The following is a 21973-nucleotide window of genomic DNA, read 5'->3' on the forward strand; positions in this document are numbered from 1 at the left end:
ACAAAACACCACTGGGTGATTGTCCATGAATTCACTGAGGCAATGGCTGTCCTGCTGGCTTCCCGCTCTACCCAGACAGCTCTCTTTGCCTAAGCCAAAGACGGTATTTCCAATGGTGAGAACAGAATCTAGTGTGGACTATCTCCTGCTGAGTGCAATGGGTTGCTTATTCATCTGTGAAAGTAGCTTAAGTTAATTTAGAAAGAGAGAAAAATGAGATGGCAAATAACCTTGTGGCTTTCTGTGGGCCAGACGCAGAATGTAGTAAAAACAGGTGGTTGTTCAAATATTTGTGTAAAACTAGGCTGAAGGACGTGCGCACACTTCTTTAGACATGGCCAAAATCTATAGAATCGGTCACAACTGTGTCTAATCACAATCCGCTTACGTGATCGTGACACTGAGATTACAATCAACACCAGCTGCCGAGTTGTGGGTGGTGGCAAACACATTCCTACAAACCGACATCCTGAGTGTGGCATTATGGGATTCACATTCCTCACATGGGCTAGGGTAAGGTTTAGTTGTTGCTAAAATGTGTTTTCTGGTCTGTCAAGCAAACTTTTGCCTGACTTTTGTAAGTGGGCTGAGCGATCCAAAATTTGGTTATCTGCTCTCTAAAAGAGAGAAAATCACAGTTGCAGGCAAATGATGATGTAATGACACCGGAAATGTTCAAATTTCCTGTTAACTTAGCTAAAGCCGGATATGCAATGGATTTTTAACCTTATGTATTTGTCAGTCTGGTTTGACGGTCTGATCTCCTGAGTATATGTGTGCTTTCAGGGAGGATTACATTGGCCATAGGCTTAACAGGCAATGTATATTAAAGCCTGTAGCTGGGTCATTTGAAAAAAAGAAAAAACAAACAAACCCCAAAACAAACGAAAAAACCCTGCTCTTGGGGACCAGAGGCACATAAATATTTGGATTTATTGACTTAGTTTTAGCATGACATACAGTCTGAGCATAAGCTGATAGCTGACCACGAAATCATACGAACCTGTTGCACTCTCTCTGTCTTCATGACCGAAGGGTGTAAATGAGGTAAGGATATGCAAAGACACAGAGCTGAATAAATGCAAGTCTGGTTTGAGGCTATTGCAGAATATCGTATGAATAATGTCATGTAACATAATGAAAACCTTAAAGTGAAAATGTAAATATAAGGGAAGGTTACCAAATGTTTTGGGCTGTTAAGCTCTACAAAGAAAAGAAAGATCAGCAGACAAAGAGTCAGAGAGAAATAAAAACGTAAATCCTCCTTTGTTTAATAAAGGATGTCTGGCTTGTCTGCTAATCATTTGCTGTGATAATATTTAATTCATACTACAAACTGATTTATATTCTAAGCATGTGACATTTAGTTGCTCTTGTGGTGATTACATCGTTAGTCTGCAAACACCATAAATTAATGATGCATATCAGACCTTCGCAATGCAAAACATATGAAATTAGACAGTTCTCACCTAAAATTTGTGCAGCTAGTTTCCTGGTATGAAAGTGAATGCTGGCACACAGACAACTTTGGTAATAGTACATGTTTTTTTTTTTTGTGCGCATGCGCCAACCAGCGTGCAGCCTGTTACAGTCGCTCCTGCTTTTTCTCTCAGTTTAGCTCTGTTTTCTTCTGTCTTTGTTAATGGTTGTTTATAATGGAGCACTGTAACGAAAAAGAATTTCCCCTAGGGATCAATAAAGTATTCTGATTAAAAGTGATCCACCAGGCACTAAAAGTAGATGACTCTAGGTGACATGCACGTAGTGTGCGTTTCATCAATTGTGTTTCATAAAAGTGTGTGTGTGTGTGTGTCAGTCACCTGCCTCAGGCTAATTCCTGACCTGCCCAGATTTGTCTCAAGTCTCCAATAGTGTTCACGCTTCTGCTTATGGTTCTCTGCACACACAGTTTGAGAACTAAATGTTTAACTAGCTCTTCCTCCTTTATTACATTTCTATCATGAATTCTATTTGTAGGAGAAAAAAAACCCCCTTCATAGTCATAATACTGTTTATTTTTCTGAAAAGTGCTCCTTTTGTCTCTAGGTGTGTCTCTTTAGATGACAAAATTGTATTTCCTCACATGATGCATCAGCTAGGTGCAGTTAACTTGTCTTGTTTTGGGTGTAATAACATGTTCTGCAAACTGTGGCATGTAACAGAGTTTCGCTGTCAGACTTATGTTGGTCACACAAATCTTACACTGAATAATTGCAAGACTTATAGCCAGTCCTTTAAAAAAAATGTTCATTTAAACAGGCCTCTGGAGCCTGTTCCAGCTGTCGTGGGTGAGAGGCAGGATAAAGCCATCACAGCATTTTGAGTGTTTTAGTTTTACTATCAACATGATCTGATCCTTTTTCTTAAAGTGTATTTATTTATTAATCAGACTTTTGCGGTTGGGTTTTTAATATTTTCTGCATGTCAGACCTGACACAATGCTGTGTCGCACACACTTTTAGTGATAGAAATCAATATTTCCAAGGAGTCTTACAAACTTTTTTGTGGACTATGCAAAAGAAGTGCAAGACAACACAACACCACAGGTTAGTTTTCAACCACTGCTGTTCTCTGCATTAATATTAGCGTAACGGGAAAGGCTGTCTTAAGAGCTTGTAAAGAAGGCAGCTAGATTTTTTTTTAGGCATGTGAAGATGTTTCACCTGTCATCTGAGAGGCTTCTTCAGCTTTAAATACAAAAGGTGGAGACTCACAGTTTTATCCCTGAGTGTGTTTTCCCCCTGAGGGTCATTGACCTACTATTGAGCCAAAGTGTGAAAACATTGGGTGGGCTGGGGGGATTGTTAGAATCACCATTGGGGTTAAGGGTGAAACCACTGTGAGACCTTGTCCCAACCCATCATGTGACCGGTGGAAGGCACCTGAGGCAGTGAGTGGGGGTTGAAGCACCTGGTAATGCATCTCAAGACTCCACTGTAGGTGGTGGACAGCTATGGTCGTTCACAGTAAACGTAGATGTCCTCTTTTACCTCCCCTTTAAACCTTCTCAGTCTAGAATGTGAACATTGGAATCATTGAAAGAGTGTGCTTTTCTTCTTCAAGTGAAGGTTTATGTTCTACAAGGTTCGAGGTCTGAACATATGATACACTGTGCTGTGTAACTTGTGTTTGGGAGCTTGTCCTTGAGTTGAACCAGTTTTTGTTTAAGAGTGTTGCTGAGTCTAAAGTGCACCTTGGCCTATGTGACGACATGATCAATGCTAGTCCAACTACCCCGAGGACCACGTCTAAAGGGGACAACACCCACTAAGAGAACAGAATCAACTTTCTGGGAATTTCCTACCTGGATGATTGAGTATGCATCAAGACAACCCCCACTAGGGGTTAAATACCTGGGACTCTCCACCATTTGCTTTTAGAACCAAAGAGGCCTCTTGGATGAGAGGTAAAAATGTCTTCAGAAAACTTAAAGAAGTCCAATTGCTTTCTTTTCTTAAGCACTCAAGACTACCGTGACCTGGATAACTGACCCTACACAGACAATAAAAAAGGTCCTACATGCTAATGTGAGTTTGCAATTCTCCAGGAGGATATTTGAGAACTGAGAAGTCCATTTTGCTGGATATTTGGGAGAGGAATGTTGTATTCTTGTGGACTCATGCACCTCTATACAATCAGAGATGCAGGCTTTTGAAGTGAGAGCTGATAACCTCTTAACCTGTCTTTAGTTCAAAGGATGTGGGGTCCATGTTTTCCAAAAAGAATTTCAATTCCTAAGACAAGGAATTTCCTCATTTTTCAACTTAGCCTCAGGGTAAGAGTTGTTGTTGAGCTGTTTTAGAACACTGGTCAATTAAAGTGGCATCATCCTAAATTTATGCCTTAATAGGATCCAAATGGATGTTTGTTTGTTTTTTTTTTATTCATCCAGTGAAATTAAATGAAAAGGGAAACCTGAGTGGTAACAAAAACTCTTTTTTTTTTTTTTTTTTCACGCCAGTATGGTGGTGTGGTGGTTAGCACCATTGCCTTACAGTAAGAAGGTCCTGCACGTGTTACTCTCCAGGTACCCCAGCTTCCATACACGGCCCAGAGCTATGCAGTTAGTGGGGTTAAGTTACTTGGCGTTTCTGAATTGCCCACAAAACATATTAAGGATTGTACATTAACATAAAACTGTTGTCGGAACCACACTGAACTTCACCACAGAAACATACACGCACGCACACACACACATGAAGAGAGAGAGCATGCATAGTATGAGAACAGGACAAATCAACAATTAACAATGACTAATTAATATTAAAATCTGTAAAATAATGTATTGTTTGGAGTTTAGTCTGTTACTGTTACTATTTTTACCATTTCTTCTTGGAGCAACTGTAACCCACATAATTTCCTTAGGGATTAATAATGTATTCTGATTCTGATTGTTTCAGGATGACCTGCCATTATCCAATGACACATTTGCTTATCTGTATCTTTTGCTCGTTTCTCGTCCTCTTCTTTTCTCTTTTTTCTAAACTGAGCACCTGATGGATTTGAACTTTTCTTGTCCATCTTCCAGTGGTTATAATTTTGCACTCCAGTATGAACACCCATCCCCCAACCCGAGAATCACCACAACATAACCTAACAGACCTACACCTTAGTTCACAGATTCACTTTGTCTAGGGTTTATTTCTGGGATTTCACATAACCCAGGATTCAGATCATGAATACATAATGGGCTTGGATTTACATCATTATGAATGAAATGTGCTCTATTTGGCAGCAGCCGGCCCCCCTCACCTTTCGACGGGTTGTGTGTGAGACTTTAAATCATCAAACTGTAAATGATAAATTTTAAACTGTTATTGATCCCTTTACCCCTGGTCCTGAAGTGTATATTTATTTTCTTACTCTTCTTATATATATTGTTTTTTTACTTGCACTGCTGTAACTGGAGCCTCGTCGTCTCGTCTCTCTATATACTGGACTGTATGTAGCGGAGATGACAATAAAGTTCTACTTTGACTTCAGCAGCAAGCAGGGGCACCGTGGGCTCTCGCGCTCACTTTTCGCGTATTGAATTTCGAAAAAACATCGGTGCAAATTATAAGTCTGTATGATAATGTCTGGTGTTTTCGTGTTTGTTGTTTTGTTTTTATTTTGTGAGTTGGTTATCCGGTCGTTAAGTGATGACGTGACGAATCCTACTTCCGGACCTAAAGTAGTCTGCGTTTAATATGGCTTTTGTGTTGTTAACATGTTTAATGTTTTGTATTTTCTTCTATTTAATCTCAAAAAGCTCCTAAAACAGTCAGTGATCACTGTTGACCTCCCTCGGCTTTTATTACCGCTAATCATTTATTTAAGCTCAGTTTTTAAAACCTTAGGATGTAACTACAGCCCAGCCCATGCAGCAGTATATGAATGACTAACCTCGTATTGTGGATGGATTATCTCAGTTGTTCTCCTGGCTGAAGTTTGGTCCTTTTACAGCATCCTGCCATGCGATTACATTTGTTCCTGACCACCGAGAACACTCACGTTAACTTTTATCGAGTGGAAAAAAAGTTAGCTTGTTTATATTATGCTAACATAACTGTGTCACTAGCGGTCACGTAGCACATGTACCAGCTAGCCAAACTTCAGTAACCCTACAAACGTCACTGCTGTTTAGTTTTCTGTCTTCATTTATGTTGGAAATGATAACAGAGCTGTACGTTTTAATTTGTTTCCAAAACCCCGCAGTCAGGACATGCTATATACTGGATGTTAAACTCAATTGTTACACCTGGTAGAGCAGAATGCTGATCATTTTATTAAAGATGAAAGACTTTAGACAGTTTTTCAACTCTCAGTAATGCCATAGTGATCGTTTGATATATGGACCTGCAGCGGAGTTTAGGCCCAGACACGGCTAGTGACGTCAGACCTAACGACCGGATTAGATGCCGCTCCAGCCAGCCAGAGACTCCCCCGCCGCCCCGCCCTCTCCTTCCTGTGCCGCAAGCAGCAGGCGAACCTCGCAAACGGAGGTCACCCTTACTCCCAGCAAATGGGCGATAGAAAACCGATCGGTGCCTATGCCATTCCCAGTATGCGCTGGCATGACGTCGGGGCAGCATGAATACGAGCAATTTTTTATTTTTTATTTTTTTTTGCCGATGCCCATGATGCCGCCCCCCACCACGATGCCGCCCCCGGGCAACCGCCCGTGTCGCCCTTATCAAAAACCGCTACTGGGTGTGAATGGCCGTCCCTCAGTTTTAGCCCTGTGGCAGGCTGGTGATCTGATAAGGATAAGTGGAAGAGGATGGATGTTTGGTTTTTTTTGAGCTGGCTGTGAACATCCTTTTAGGTTGAATTTTAACATGTGGGGTTTTATAACGAAATTTTGCAACTCACTTTTGAAATCAGCCTCAAGTGGCCACGCTGGGAACTGCAGTTTTTGGCCTTTGCATGTTGGCTTCATTTTTCAGCCCTGCAGGTTGCTTCTTGGGTTACAGAAAACTGTTTCACTGGTTTGCAGAAACATTTGAGACACTGTCTCTTAACCTGTTCTCTCTCCTTGGCTTTCCAGTCTTCTCTTCACTATCAATAAACAATAAAAGCCCTCCCAAAATACACTTAAAAATTAACTGTTTTTCTGTTCTGATTTTATATGTAGCAACTAGTAGATTTCAAATTATCTGGAAAACTGACACATGCTGATAAATCAGCTAATACTAAAACTCCCATAATTTTTAAGGGAGCAGATTCTGATTGTGCTGTATCACAGACTTCTTCTGCTCCCTTTATTGTTCATCACAGCAAATCAAATGCCTTTATCTCATCCTGTCCTTACCATCCTCCTCTGTCACACCAACCCTCTGCATGTCCTCCTTTGTTATATCCCTGAACATCCTCTGAGGTCTTCCTCTTTCCTCCTGCCTGCCTGTTCTTTATTCAACATCCTCTGTACAGTATATCCACTATCCCTCCTCTGCACATGTCCACACCATCCCTTGTCTCTCCCACTTTGTCTCCAAACTGCTAAACCAGAGCTCTTCCATTAAAATAACAAAAATCTTATCATCTCCAACTGTTCAACATCAAGCTCTACCACATCATCCATCATCTCACAGCACTACAGTCTCGTAAACCTTCCCTTTCAGTTTTGCTGCTATCCTTCTGTCATCTCCACCCACTCCACCCTGTCTGCACTCTTTTCTACACCTCTCTTGTGCACTCTATGTTGCTTTGGGTGTAACAGTTGAAAATGCAAAAATGAATCGTTAACTCCACAGAGCATTTGCTCTGCATATAGTGGGGGCTTTTTGTTCGTTAGAACATTGTGTGTTTTAATTGCACAATAAAACAAGAAATTAGAATAATAAAGCCTCTTTAATGTGGGAAACCTGTCCACAGTTTTAATAAATAAATATATCATATAAAATATAATAAATAATTCTAAACACAGAAAAGGCTCACACTGTGGTATACTATTGAAGAGACACTGTGGGAGGGAGGGAAACGGTTCATGTTCCTGTATGTCTGTGTCCTCAGGCAATACTATACTTTGCATTGTAGGACATATTCTCCTCTTTTCTTTTCCTGATCTGCTCTTACACACTGGAAACTCCTGTTCCTCCTCATCTCACCTTTGCTCACTTCATCTCTTTCGACATGTTTTGTCCTTTTTTCCCCTTCGGTGCACTGATGAAAGGCCGCACCTTAAATTCACACACACACACACACACACACACACACACACACACACACACACACACACACACACCTGGTGGGTTAATGCACTATATAAAATGTCCACACACATGTGCAGACAAATAAGTAAAAGTACTTTATCGCGCATGTGCAAAATGCACATGTTTGCATGTGAGGATGTGAACGCACAAAGCAGGAACTTTTAACTCCCACACACACATTTACGTATAGAGGGATCACAGCTGAGACTCACCAAATTGTCTGTCCATCTGTGTCAATACATAAACTTTGAAGTGTGACAGGAAGGTGTGTGTGTGTATGTTGTTGCAAGTCTTTCCTGAGTTTTTTCTTCATCGTTTCTTTTTACTTCCAAAAAACCCCAAAAAACTCCAGAAAAGACATTTGGAAATGACGAGTGCTTACAGCAATCCAACTCATATTACCTTAATCTTGTTTGGCCTTTGCTGGGACATTAAAGCAAAGACATGCAAAATGGATGTTTACAGTGAACATTTCATGACAGTGTACTCAATCGATGGCTATGCCCTTTTTACACTTAACACTGGTGGGTTAAGTGCTCTCTTAGCGTAGCTCCTCTCCCTAGAATTATCTTTTAGTCAAAAGCCTATTATTAAAACTAAAGTAAAATTTCAGTCAAAATTAACACTGCAGAAGAAGCAAGAATGCAATTAAAATATTTCCCGCAGTAACAAATTGCTTACACAAATTTTAGCCTAACGCTAACCACCACTGGGACATGGCGTGCGAGCACCTGCCTCCACTGTCAAAGTTCTAAGTAATGTGCTTAGCAGTGCAGACTGATATACATACTTGGGGATAACAACTCTGACTATGTTAGGCCTGTTATTTGTTTCCTCTATGACCCTAAAACTGCAGTAGACTTTGAATATAGAAAGGACTATTTTCTATCTTTTCCATTTAATCCCTCTATTTAGCCAGGCTTTCTTGACTGTCCTGAATGCACACACCATATTAGTTACATTGTGTTGCTGGAAGCCTAAATCCAGAGACCACTATCAGAGCCAACATACACTGAAACATTTTGAAAAATGCACCAAAGTGTGCATTTTAACATGCTGAAGATTTACGTATGGGTATAATACCTCATTTAAGAAGCTGACCTGTGGACCAGAAGACATTGTTAAGTCTCTCTGGATACAAAAAAATGAATTTACTTTCAGGTTCATAGTAGTTTTCAGGGGCCTGTCTTTTTGAATGTTCTTTTGGGCTTTTTTCCTCCCTTTAATTCAAACTAGGCTATGTTCTCCTGATAACACATGAGGCAGCCTCAGTAGCCCTTTGGACAACTGCGGTTTAATATAAGAATTTAACAAAAGAAAAGAAAAGAAACAGAAGCGATACAGTGGGATGAAAATGTATTGGGAACAGTCAAATATTATGTGAGCACAAGTTGCTGCACAGGCTCCCAAACTCGCCCTTCCTTAATCAGCCTTCGGTCGTGTCTACTGTATTAAAATAAGACGTTTAACATTTGCATCATGTCTGGTTGCCTGATGGCTGGTTTGAACTTTCTGAAGAGAATCAAAACTCGATGCTGACAATCTATTTCTTGGATATCCTGGTGGGAGCTGCACTGTGAAGAATTCTAGAGACATTTTGACTGTTAGTGCCCCCCCCCAAAAAAAAAAATAAATAAAAATCAGAGTTACACCACACGAACAGCCAGCTGATTTGCAACAGCAAGGAGAATGCATGCTTCATTTAGGCAAGATCACAATGTAACCAGTTCTTTGTTACAGTGTATTAAGATTTTTGAAACACTTGAGGAAAAGAACAGCAATCTCTGGTATAATCCCCAAGAAGCACTGTCAGATACAACAACTAACTTTAAAAGATTAAAGCAGTTCATTCAGTATGTGACTGTTAAATTTATATTTGCATTAGAATGCTATGTTCTGGCCACTAAAGCAGCGGTCCAGCCTTCTTCTTGATTATCCTTTAATGCATCTACATCCTGGTGAGGAGTTGATTGGCTGCCTGGCTGCTTGGTGCACCCTCCTCTCCAGACTCCTCTTCCATCACCTTCTTCTGGAACTCCTGCATGAAAAAAAAGAGTCAGAGTGTTTGAACATTAAACACTTACACATTTGATGATTGCTAGGTGCACAATATGTGTGTAGACAGCAATGGCATAAACCTGACCAGCATAGGAAAAAAAAACCCTGATAGTGATATTTGACTGAAAAACAGATCAATGATCTTTTGGCACCAGAATGAATGACATAATGACGAAGTCATGAATATCGCTTCAAAGCTACTCACTAGTCTCTTTATCCAGCACCTGATCAATGACCCTAAATTGTAACTGCTCTGTAACTTGATGACTTCGTCCATGACTGCTCATAAACTCCATGTCCTTTATAAAAAAAAAAAAAAAAAAGCTTTTCTGTGTTGCTGGAGCAGTGAAACTCTAGAAGCTTTGCGGCTGCTTAGGCTGTCGCTTTGTGGTGTTGAATCTCGTATTGTTAATGTGAATTTCAGCACAGCAACCACATCAAACAACAGCAGGTGCATGATTTTCACATCAACAGTTGGTAATAAGATCTGGATGTGTTTGCCTGTCATCCTCACCCTGAATCTGCGCAGCCTTGCCAGTCTGTCTTGCAGAGTCTTCTCCTGGCTGGAGGTCAGCTCTGCTACATGAGTGCGCCACTGCTGCTCTTTCTCCTGAAAGACCAAAATGCAGTTTTAAGATAGACTATATATAAAAGATGGACACATTTGTCTTAGCTGCTGGTTTTGTGAAATCCCTTCATTCCTTTTGAAATCGGATGTTAAGAACAGGAGGTGGTTCTTACTGGGGAAACCAAGTACATGGAATAATACTGCATGGTAACAAATTGTCAAACTCATTTTACACGGTGGGCCACATACAGGCTGCTTTGATCTTAAGTTTCCTATTATTAGGATGTCCAAAAAACTCACTGAAAAGCCTTCAGCTAATCCAAAATGCTGCAGCAAGAGTCCTGACAGGGACTAGAAAGAGAGAGCATATTTCTCCTGTTTTGGCTTCCCTTCATTGGCTTCCTGTTAAATCCAGAATTGAATTCAAAATCCTGCTCCTCACATACAAGGTCTTAAATAATCAGGCCCCATCTTATCTTAATGACCTTGTAGTACCATATCATCCTATTAGAGCACTTCGCTCTCGCTCTGCAGGCCTACTTGTTGTTCCTAGAGTATTTAAAAGTAGAATGGGAGGCAGAGCCTTCAGTTTTCAGGCCCCTCTTCTGTGGAACCAGCTTCCAGTTTGGATTCGGGAGACAGAAACTATCTCTACTTTTAAGATTAGGCTTAAAACTTTCCTTTTTGCTAAAGCATATAGTTAGGGCTGGACCAGGTGACCCTGAATCCTCCCTTAGTTATGCTGCAATAGACGTAGGCTGCCGGGGGATTCCCAAGATGCATTGAGTTTTTCCTTTCCAGTCACCTTTCTCACTCACTATGTATTAATAGACCTCTCTGCATTGAATCATATCTGTTATTAACCTCTGTCTCTCTTCCACAGCATGTCTTTATCCTGTCTTCCTTCTCTCACCCCAACCGGTCGCAGCAGATGGCCGCCCCTCCCTGAGCCTGGTTCTGCCGGAGGTTTCTTCCTGTTAAAAGGGAGTTTTTCCTTCCCACTGTCGCCAAAGTGCTTGCTCATAGGGGGTCATATGATTGTTGGGTTTTTCTCTGTATCTATGAAGCGCCTTGAGGCGACTTTTGTTGTGATTTGGCGCTATATAAATAAAATTGAATTGAATTGAATTGAATTAAGTGTAACTCTCCATTCTGTCAGTGTAAAGAATCTGAACTGTACCCTGCTTACAAGCAATATTCCATGTAGAGTAGTCCAGCAGCAGGCACTGCCTTTTTATACTCCATTTGTCTTAATCAGCCTGCCATTAGTTTCTATGTGGCTGAAAAATGAGTTTAACTACATCCGTAGTGTTCATAATTACAACAGTAACACGTCTGCTGACGGTTAATGTTTCAACCCAAAGCCCCTCTGACTGATCCTCACAATGACACTCCACAATCATCAAAACTTGGCAAATTGCTCCCACGAACTTGTCAGTGGAGTTGAGACGGAAAATAATCAACTCAATTTGTCAACTTGTCAGTGATCGCCTGTCTGAGCAAATTTGCACCAAGAGTGTTACCCCATATCCCTCTCCATAATCATTCAAAGGCCTTTAAAGAAAGAATGTCTTGGTTGTTTGTCTGGAAGTGTGTGTGTGTGTGTGTATGTGTGTGTGTGTGTGTGTGTGTGTGTGTGTGTGTGTGTGTGTTCGCATTGACTGTGTAACTGCTTTCACCTTCACTCCATATGTGTCAGCGAGTCTTCCTCTTGAAACTGACTGACATTAGAGCAAATGGCTCCCTCGCTCACATCAACTTCCTCTAAACATTACGGCTCCCCAGACCCACACACAGCATGACGGGAACGTTAATTAATGACAGACGCTGTTCATTGAGCGCAACTCGCATCAGCCTTCTCTCTCACACACATGTGTGTAAATTTTACTTAAAAATACACACAAACACACTGCAGGAAATTGGATCCAAAAGATTCAACAAGAGATTCAAATTCGAGGTCAGGAACACACCCGCCAGCAGACCCAGAACTTTTCATCACACACACACACACAAACACGCCTACTTAAGGCTCTGTGGTGCAAGCCCAGCAGAATGTATGTACTGTTATATCACTGTATCAGGGGAACTTTAGCCATCAAAATAATCCTACAGAGCCTCAAAATATTATGGAGGATTAAGTGAGAATGATTGTGTGTGTTTTCTGTTTTTCTGTCTTCTGAGCTGTTTTTTCTTAGATTTATTTCCTCTCTGGATGTACTTGCTTATATGAAGAATTACAGGCGGACACGTGGATGTAACCTCCAGGTCTGTGACGTAAAACTTCCATGGCCCTGCTGCTCACAGGCTTTACGACCTCTTACATACTTTGAGTTTATGGTCTCAATAACTTTTAAAGTGTCATTCCAATTAAAGTGAAACTTTATAACAGAGCAGGGGTTGTTAAACATAAGGGCCAGAATCAGCCTGGCAAACACTCCAATTTGTTCCACTGGATGGATGGTTTTGGAAAATGTAAAGGCAGGTCTAGATTTTGGATGTTTAACCCTGTAACGACAACTATATCGCATTTGATACATACATAACAAAACAGGAAAAACAGTTTTTCAGACCTCTACTAAATACATTCACCCTGAAAAAATGAAATAAATTGCAATATACATGTTTAAGCAATAAATTGCTGGCTGTGACTTCTAGTACTAGTACTAGTAGTAGTAGTAGTACTAGTTTTTAGTTGAATTAACCTTTTAAAGTCTGAACTATGAAATAATTGCCAGAAAATTTAGATTTTGGGAAAAAGGAGTGTTTGGTAAACTTTCTGATAATTTCTTTAATTAAAACGAATTTGCATATATAAGTTTAAATGTGAGAGTGAGAAAATGTACCATTTTAAGAAAAATATTAGCTCATTTTGAATTAGATGGCAACAACACAGTTTGGAACAGCTTAGACAAGGCCATGTTTATCATTATGCAGCATCCCTCTTCTTTTTACAACAGTCTGTAAAACATTTGGAAACTACAGAGACCAGTTGCTGTATTTTTGAGAGCACAGTGTTGTCCCACTATTGTCTGATGTAGGATTCTAGTTGCTCAATGTTCCCGGTGCTTCATTGCTGTGTTTTCTGCTCCATGATGTGTCAGATGTTTTAAGCTGGTGAAAGGTCTGGACTGCAGACAGGCCAGTTCAGCGCCTGGACTCTACCTCAAAGCTGTGCTGTGCTGTGTTAATAGCTGCAGTGTGTGGTTTAGTGTTCTCTTGCTGAAATATGAAAGGCCTTCCCTGAAAAGAAAAAAACATCAACAGGATGGGAGCATGTGTTCTAAAAATTGTATATTGCTGTTCCAAATGTGCAAGTTGACAGATCTGTATGTACTAATATACCCACATACAATCAGAGATGAAGGCTTTTTAAAATGAAACTCCTCTTTCAAATCATCTAACTACAGAACAGTTTTCCCACTTTGCCTCTGTCCATTTTAAATGAGCTTTAACCTGCGTTTGTGGATGGTGCAGTGAACTGTGTTCACAAACAATGATTTCTGGAAGTGATCCTGGGCCTATGCTGCGATTTCCAAGACAGAAAAAATGCAGTGCTGCCTGAGAGCTTGAAGACGACAAGCATCCAAAATCAACTGTCACTGCCACTGTCTCCAAACCACATCACAGCAGGTCCACCATCTTCTAAATTTGCCCATTTACTCTTGCTCCTTCTGTCATAGCTATCCAGATTCTCCAAATCTTTTAATGACATCAAGTACTGGAGATGATGAAAATTTTATTTTGGGGAACATTATTCTCAAAATCGCCCATCTTTACCTCTGAGAAACCCTGCCTCTCAAAAAGACTCTTTTTATACTGAGTCATGTTACTGACCTGTTGCCAATTAACTTTTATTTTCCCCAGCTTTTTTGATATGTATTATTGCGATCAGATTCAAAATTTGCTAATATTTTTATTCAAAAATTTAATATTTTCTTAGTTTAAACATTTAATATTTTTTCTTTTGTACTGAGAATAAAGAAATGGATCTAGATTTTCAAATCATTTCATTCTTTTTTTTAAAAAAATGTTTTTAAATTTAGTTACATTTTGTTTTACAAAATGTCTGTTTTCTGTGTAATGTTCACTCAAGACTGAGTCACAGCAGCTTTTGTTAGTAATCACTAATAATTTGGAAAAAGTTACAGAAATATGTAAACAAATGTGCGTTCTCTCTCTTTCTGTTTTTAGCAGTTTACATGACCCCCCCCCACCCCCCTTGTGCAGATGACACTAGATGACAGAAGGTCATAATTATTGTATTTCACAGGAAAGTTATATAAGCATTTTAATCTGCACTACATGTGTGAAACACGCCAAAGTTTGGACGTCAACTATAAAAGAACAAATATTTGGAGGAAAGTCACACTTGGTTAACGTTGGTCTGTCATCTCGCAGAAGACTGGAGATGCTATAAGCCATTAAAGAAACTAAATAAAAACGTACTCCCACAGGATGCTGCGGGAACTGAAAGGTGAAGAAAGGTGAACTCCATCACTAACAGAACTAACGTGCAGACATTATTTGTATAAAAAACCCAAAGGAATAGCTTTCAACACATATAGGGGGAGTTAACAGTAAATATGAGCTAATAGACTGCATACAGCTATCATTAGTTAATTACTAAGTACTGAGAGTGAGACCCTCACCACATGAAAATCTCCTCTTTTCAATTGAATTCAGTTTTATTTATACAGCGCAAAATCACAACAGTCGCCTCAAGGCACTTTATATTGTAAGGGGTAAGCTTTGTGTTCAGATAAACTTCAGGTTGACAACTTCGGCGATGAACAAAACATCACTTTTGACAAAGGCTCTCAGCAAATTCCATTGGTTCCAGGAGTTTTCAATGCGTCCTATTGCTAATTAATATTTTAGCTTTTCAATCTAAAAACTAGGAAACTCTGAAGAAGTCAGAAGTCTGTCTATCCAGTTTGACTCAAGAAGGAAAGATACCAGACACATGTTGACATGTCTTTGAACATCAGCTCTGCGTTGTCCGTTAGAATTAGAGATATAAAAGGATGCTGTAGCTGACCTGTTTTTATGCTGCACCCTATGACTTTTTCCAGGTTGTCAAAGGAATGGGGGGAAGAGGAAAAATGCACATTCCTCAATAGATGGTTCTGAAGGTCAATGTGATAATAATGTTATATAGAACTATAAAATAAGTAAGTTAAAGTGCTGAAGCCTGTTGTAGTTTATAAAACTAAATGTTTTTTTCTGTGAGATTTCAGTTGCTTGTTCGGTTTGTCGGACAGCAGAATGCCTCCTAACCATTAAGGATTCTGGCTTATGAAGTGTCACCTGGTAGCAATCAGGATCGTACCTGTCCTATTTAATGTGAAGGACAAGATGTAGATGATCTCCATTTTGCCTCATCTCATCAGAGAAAACAGCAGCTTTCCTAGGTCTGGTTAATGTACGGCATGATCTGTAACATGAACAATATGCATGCAGCAATGAACTATGCTAAGGTTTTCAGAATTTTCACTACAGATTCATAATTTGTATGTGTGTGGTGTTTTTTAAGGACTTTTAATGCAGTGCCAAAGTTGAGCAGCACAAAAGAATCTAATGTAGCCAGTAGTACAGTACTACCACTGTAACTGCCTCCATGTCTCTGAACCAAATGCCTTTGATTTAGGTGATGTCAGATGCTTATGTAAGACTTAAAAAATGTTGCTTGTTCTTGCAATCACTATTCAGTGAGTTTGCCTATAATAGTACATAATTTAGCAAAAACAGGCTCTAAACCAAGAACTTTTTGCCCCAACTTAAGAGAACTAATTTGGAAATGCACAATATTGAAGGCAGACAAGTATGCACTTGTCTGCCTTCACACGCATTCACCAATTTCCTTCGGGGCCAACCTTCAGGATCAATAAAGTTTATTGAATTGAATTTGAACTTGAGTGTCATCCCATTTTTAATGCATAGGGTTTAATACCACGTTGGCCCACACTTTGCAGCTATAACAGCTTAAACTCTTCTGGGAAGGCTTTCCACAAGGTTTAGGACTGTGTTCCCATTTCAGAGGTCAGACCTGGTCTGCAGTCTCTGCTCTATTTCATCCCAAAGGTGTTCTGTCTGGTTGAGGTCAGGACTTTGTGCAGGCCAGTCAAGTTCTTCTTCACCAAAGGTAATCATCCATGGAGTTTGCTTTGTGCACCAGTGCACAGTCATGTTGGAACAGGACGGGGCCATCAACAAAACTGCTTCCACAAAGTTGTGAGTCTGGAACTGTCTAAAATGTCTTGGTATGCTAAAGAACTAAGGGGCAGAGCCCAGCTCCTGAAGATAACCATAATCTTCAAAACCATACCACCATAATCCCTCCTTCACTAAACATTACACTTGGCACAATGCAGTCAGTAAAAGTACCGATTTCCTTGCAACCACCAAACCCAGACTCGTTCTTTGGATTCCCAGGAAAGCATGATTCATCACTCCAGAGAAATGCTTTACACCACTACATCTGACACTTTGCATTTTGCTTGGTGATTCAAGTCCTTTTTCAAGGACTTTCAGTTGTCCGAGACCAGGCTATAAAAATCAGTAAGTCCTGGATGCAGCTGAATTAATTCCTCACGACAAGTTCAATTGTGAGGAAATTACAACTGGACTTTTTGCACAGGTGGCATCCTATCACAGTACCAATTCATTTGGAATTCACTGAGCTCCTGAGCGCACCCCATTTTTTCCACAGATGTTTGTAGAAGCAGTCTGCATGCCCAGATGCTTGATTTTATCAACCTGTGGCCATGGAAGCGATTACCTGAATTCGATGACGTGGATGGGTGAGTGAACACTTTTGGCAATATAGCTTAGGTTTAAAAGACACCCATCTATTAAGTTTTTTGTTTGGTTATTTTGGTTGAATTCATTGTAATGCACTCACTTAAATCTCCATGTTGACTTGTCAACATTACAACGGTTTTCTGGTATTCATATGGCTCGATTGACACATTCCAGTGGTGAGCACGTGTGACATTTTATACAGATTAACCCTTGTTTAATGAAGACTGGAGGTCTGTTTGGGTTCAGGTTGCTTTTCTGCATTGGCTGTATGTTTCTCTGTGTTCTCTGTGCATATGTCAGAGGTCATAAGTTACTGAGTCCATGCACTTTTGATGTGTGGCTCTGGGGTTAAGTTAGGGTTCAGCAGAAAGTACATTCCATACTGCTGTGAGAGTGACTGTCTACTCTATCAGGGTAAATGTTGTCATCAGCTTCCTGTCTTTTTATTTTTTCTGCAGAGAAGCAGAAACACTGACAGCAACAGCAAGCCCTCGTCCCCTGTTGACCTTAACACGCTCTTGTCAAAAATTGGGCAACTGCTCAACGCGTCCACAGCTGTTTAGTGTATGCTGCATTCCAAGTCCATGAGAGTGTCCATCTGTTTTGGCAACTGTTTATGTGTTGTGTTGTGTTTTGAATAAATCCGTACTATCAATGCAAAACCACTTTCTTTTGTTTCATACTGCCAAATGTCTATTTCTTTCTTCTACTGCGTGTGTGTCTACATGCTCTCCCAAAGCGACCGATAAACCCTGGCAGTCTTGACAGAGGGCCAGAATTGTGTTGCCTAGACTGTTAATTCCAGGGAAGTCGATCTGATTTTGCCCTGAGCAACAAAGTGAACCTCAACGGTAGATTAATGCTCATTGATTTGGCGACACACCACGGCCCGTCTACTTGATAGTTCAGCTCTCTGTTTCCATCAGACTGATTACTACAACCTGGTCTCACGAAAACCTAAGCTTGCCGTCTTAAAATGTGAATAAATGAGTCACCTTCACAGTGTGTGTGCCTCATAAGTGAAGGAAATAAAAAACAAACAAAAAACACTGAGTTCACATTTGGTATTTGCTAATAACTTAATAAGGAAGATCATTTTCACACAAAACCCTTGAAAAAGCTGTTTAAAAAGTGTTATGGAAAGCATCCTCCCAATCAAGAACATTCAATTATTAAACTCTGAAAGGCTAAAACCATTCAGTGCCTGGTTTCCAATAAATAGTGCTGATGGCCGGCTTGATCTGTCACTGCACCGGTCACATTCAGTTACTATTGCTTGGCTCCTGAGTCCAACCTGTGTGTGTGTATGTGTGTGTAACAGGCATGTGGTTTCTAAGAAGAAACAAGTACAAGCTGTTGAGCCTAAGCTGTTGTCAGTTAGCGCAACCCTTCATGCTGTGCCAAAGGTTGGAAGTGAAGACTATGTTTGTTTTGCAGATGTATGGACTTGTAGAGTGTGAACCATCCAGTCATGTGTGTATGTGTGTGCACGCGTTTGCTCACCTTCTTGCTCTCCTCTATTTCTCTGAGTCGTTTTTTTTCCTGCTGCTCCTGCTCTAATCGCCTGCGGACCTAAATCACACAGACACACATACATGCACACACACACAACACACACACATACACACACATGGATATACATGAAATTTGTGCACATTTGGGGTGTGATATTTGATTCGGTCACACTTGCTATACCCTCTCTTCTTTCCTGTCCCTCCAGTCGTTCCCTAAAGCCGCCGCTCCTTCTGTCCTTTCCGATGTTCTCAGAAATGCATAGTCCTCCTCTTTACACAAACCTCTCATTGACTAGAACCAGAAAAGTGGCTTTTGTGAGTGTCATGAAACAGCGTCAATGCTGGAACACAGGCAATATGGTGAAGTGGTGAAAAAGTAGTCCCTTGGTGGTGTCTGGATATTTTCAGTATTTCAGTATTCAGTATTTATTTCTTACTAGAGACTCATTGAAGTTACATTTCTATGTGGCATTCATTCTTACACACACCACACTTTATGATTCACATAAAGCTTCTGTTCATAGTTTTATGCCACATATGTTACTGTAAGTGCAACACCCGTGACTAGATGCTAATGTCCACGCTAACAATGCTAAATGTTTTTTGTCTAGAGAACTGGCAAGTAGGTATTTGATTTGGGTAAAATTACCAAATACAAAAATAAATGTATAAAATTTTTAGAAAATTTGGAAAAATTCATTTATTTTTGTGTATTTTAATTCACTTTAAGAAGTCATCAGATTTCAGTACATAAGGGTTAACTTACTTGCCTTTGGGAAGAAGCCATAGCATTCAGAGGAAATTTAGGCACAGGGAGAACATGCAAACTACACACACAGAATTGCCGTCAATGTTTCAAACCAGGAACCTTCTTGCTGTAATGCCACAGCGTTAACCACTGCCTCACTTTGCTAGCATGCTGCCTGAGTCGGGATGCAGCCATGCATTGGTTTTTCTAATATGTTTTAGCTAATTATGACATGTTGTTTTTCTTGTGTGAGATTATTTTTTTTACTTTAACTTTTTTACACCACTACATTTTCTGGAAGGTCTGAATAGCTTGTAACTTTGTGGTGACTGGTGACTGTTTCCCCCTTGGGCATATTGACAGCAAAAGACATATAAACCTGCACTTTACCATGATGCCTGCCTTCCCTGCTTCCTTCATATTCACTGGGTTGAATCCAGGTTTTACAAATGTTCACTTAGATAAACTTGAAGCAGTCAAATGTAGGACATTGTCAATATGTAGGATAGCAGGACAAGAGATAAGTGCTGCTGCATAACTAGGTCACCCTTTTACTGAGATCACCAAAAGGTCTCATGAATATAAAAATGACACTAAATGACATCTGCTATGACCTCAGCTGCCTCACAAGATCTCAACCCAAATGACAAATACACATGTGGAACAAATGCACCGAGGAAATGGAAACTGTTTATTTGATTTACTATGTTTCTTTTCTTGGCTTTTCTCAGAATTGTTCTACTTTATGTTATCTGAGGATAATTATCTATCTGGTTGGTGAAGAATAAATATATGAAGAAACTTTCAACCCTACACCATGAGTCTTCAATCCCAGCAGCATGTAACTTACCTTTGACATGGGAATGCCTTGAAACCTCTTCTCGTGCGTCATCTTAAACAACAGATCTGCGGCTCATGACACACAGATGTTCACATTTTATTAAGTCTCAGTGATGCTTTTATGTCACACATTTAATTTTCTTTCAAAATCTGTGAAAACTTTGTAGCATTTAGAGTTAAATAGCTAATCAGAAATTAGCTCAACTCACCTGTAGGTCAAGAAGAACTGTGTCCTCTCTTTTTACACACTCTTTCGGGTTCAATGTGTTTTGAGATCTTTCTCACCCCGCTCTAATTGCCTCCTCTTCTGCTCAATCTTTTAGAATACCCACAGATGTGTCCTTACTCAGCTCAGAGTCCCAACAGAAAGCTGACGATCGGCGTCATGGACGTTTTTGTACAGTAACAGTGCAACACTTAAATGCTGGTCATTTCCACAGTGCAGTGATAGAATTGCCACTCTCCTGCTAATAAAAAGTCAGGAAGCCAAGAAGAGCATAATAAATAGGTGACGCTTTTTAAAAATTAAAGTTCGTGGGTCACTGTATCTTAACCACGATGACACACAGTAAGAATTAAGTAAAAAAAAAAAAAAATTACCCTTGTTTTGTTTTCTTTTCTTTTTTTTTAAAGGTACAGGCACATTTTAGTCTGTATGCTAATCGAAACAAACCAACAGCTTACATCATTTAATTTAACTATTTAATAAAAAATATGAATCTTTGTATCCTCAGGTATGGAAAAGTACCATTTTAATATGCCCACATGGGTCAAAAATAATTGTCAGCATTGTAAATATACAGCTTCATTTGTCTTTGCAGCTGGCATTCTGCTGCTGTGTTACCCTCCCCCATCTGGGATGAGTAAAGTTCATGATACTCTGTTATTTTAATTAATAGTATTTTCAGCAGGCTGCTAAAAAGGAGCCTGACAGCCACATTAGCTGCTCCTGTGATGGATATGCAGCACTGAGGCTCTGAGTGTTTCCACTGAACACGTTCTACCACAGTGTTGTTACATTGTTGCTGTATCAATTCAGATCAGGAGATGTGACCAAGAGAAGTCAAAGCTGAGTGAAACTTTTCACAGCAGGGATCACTTCCTTTCCAATTTCTCATTCAGATTCAATGAGACATTGGATTCTGTCTATAAAACACGATAAAGGCATGAATTTCAGTGCAGATATTTTGCATGAAACAGATCGCAGTAGTTTCCTGGACTGAAGAATGAAGCCGACACTGATGCGCCAAAAACTGCATCTCCTAAAACGACCACTTGAGGCTACCTCCAAAGTCATTCTGGGATTAAAATGTTCTCATGAAAAATCTGACACAAATCATTCAACAAGTTTGTGCTTCAGTTTTAACAAGTAAAGTTCTGATATTTTATTATTATGTTACTTAATAAAATCAAACACAATAACAACAACAAAAATAAACATGGTGTTAATGCTTAAAACTATAAAGTCCAGAAACCGTCTTTTATGTACAGTCTGTGCTGCTATATGAACTTTGAACTTTATTTGCCAGGAACTTTGCACAGATAACAAAACAGTGATATACGAATAATAAAGAACTACAAAAACTTCCTGGTAATAGTTCATTAAACCTCTTTTTAGTTTTCTTTAATAATGTTTTAATAATTTCCCTCAGACAACTCAACTTTGAAATTATTTGTACAGCAGCAGAATACAGTTATAGTCTGGTGTCTATGCATCAGAGTTCATCACTCTTTGGTATATAGTATGGAA

The 21973-nt window shown here is 39.8% G+C and overlaps 1 protein-coding gene across 1 annotated transcript; it reads right to left on the bottom strand.

Annotated features, from left to right (window-relative positions):
• Positions 1 to 9632: 9632 nt before the first annotated feature.
• On the bottom strand, positions 9633 to 20275 carry LOC146369961 (uncharacterized). The gene is made up of 5 exons (XM_084909558.1): positions 20234 to 20275; positions 18817 to 18927; positions 18625 to 18693; positions 10267 to 10362; positions 9633 to 9732 (listed from the first exon to the last, which is right to left on the bottom strand). Exons 1-5 carry the CDS (start codon positions 20273 to 20275, stop codon positions 9643 to 9645), a joined length of 408 nt encoding a protein of 135 aa, XP_084765684.1. The 3' UTR covers positions 9633 to 9642.
• Between the last annotated feature and the right edge of the window lie 1698 nt (positions 20276 to 21973).

Source organism: Perissodus microlepis, chromosome 17, assembly GCF_051167445.1.
Source record: "Perissodus microlepis isolate ML-2025 ecotype Zambia chromosome 17, ASM5116744v1, whole genome shotgun sequence".
Lineage (NCBI taxonomy): Eukaryota > Metazoa > Chordata > Actinopteri > Cichliformes > Cichlidae > Perissodus > Perissodus microlepis.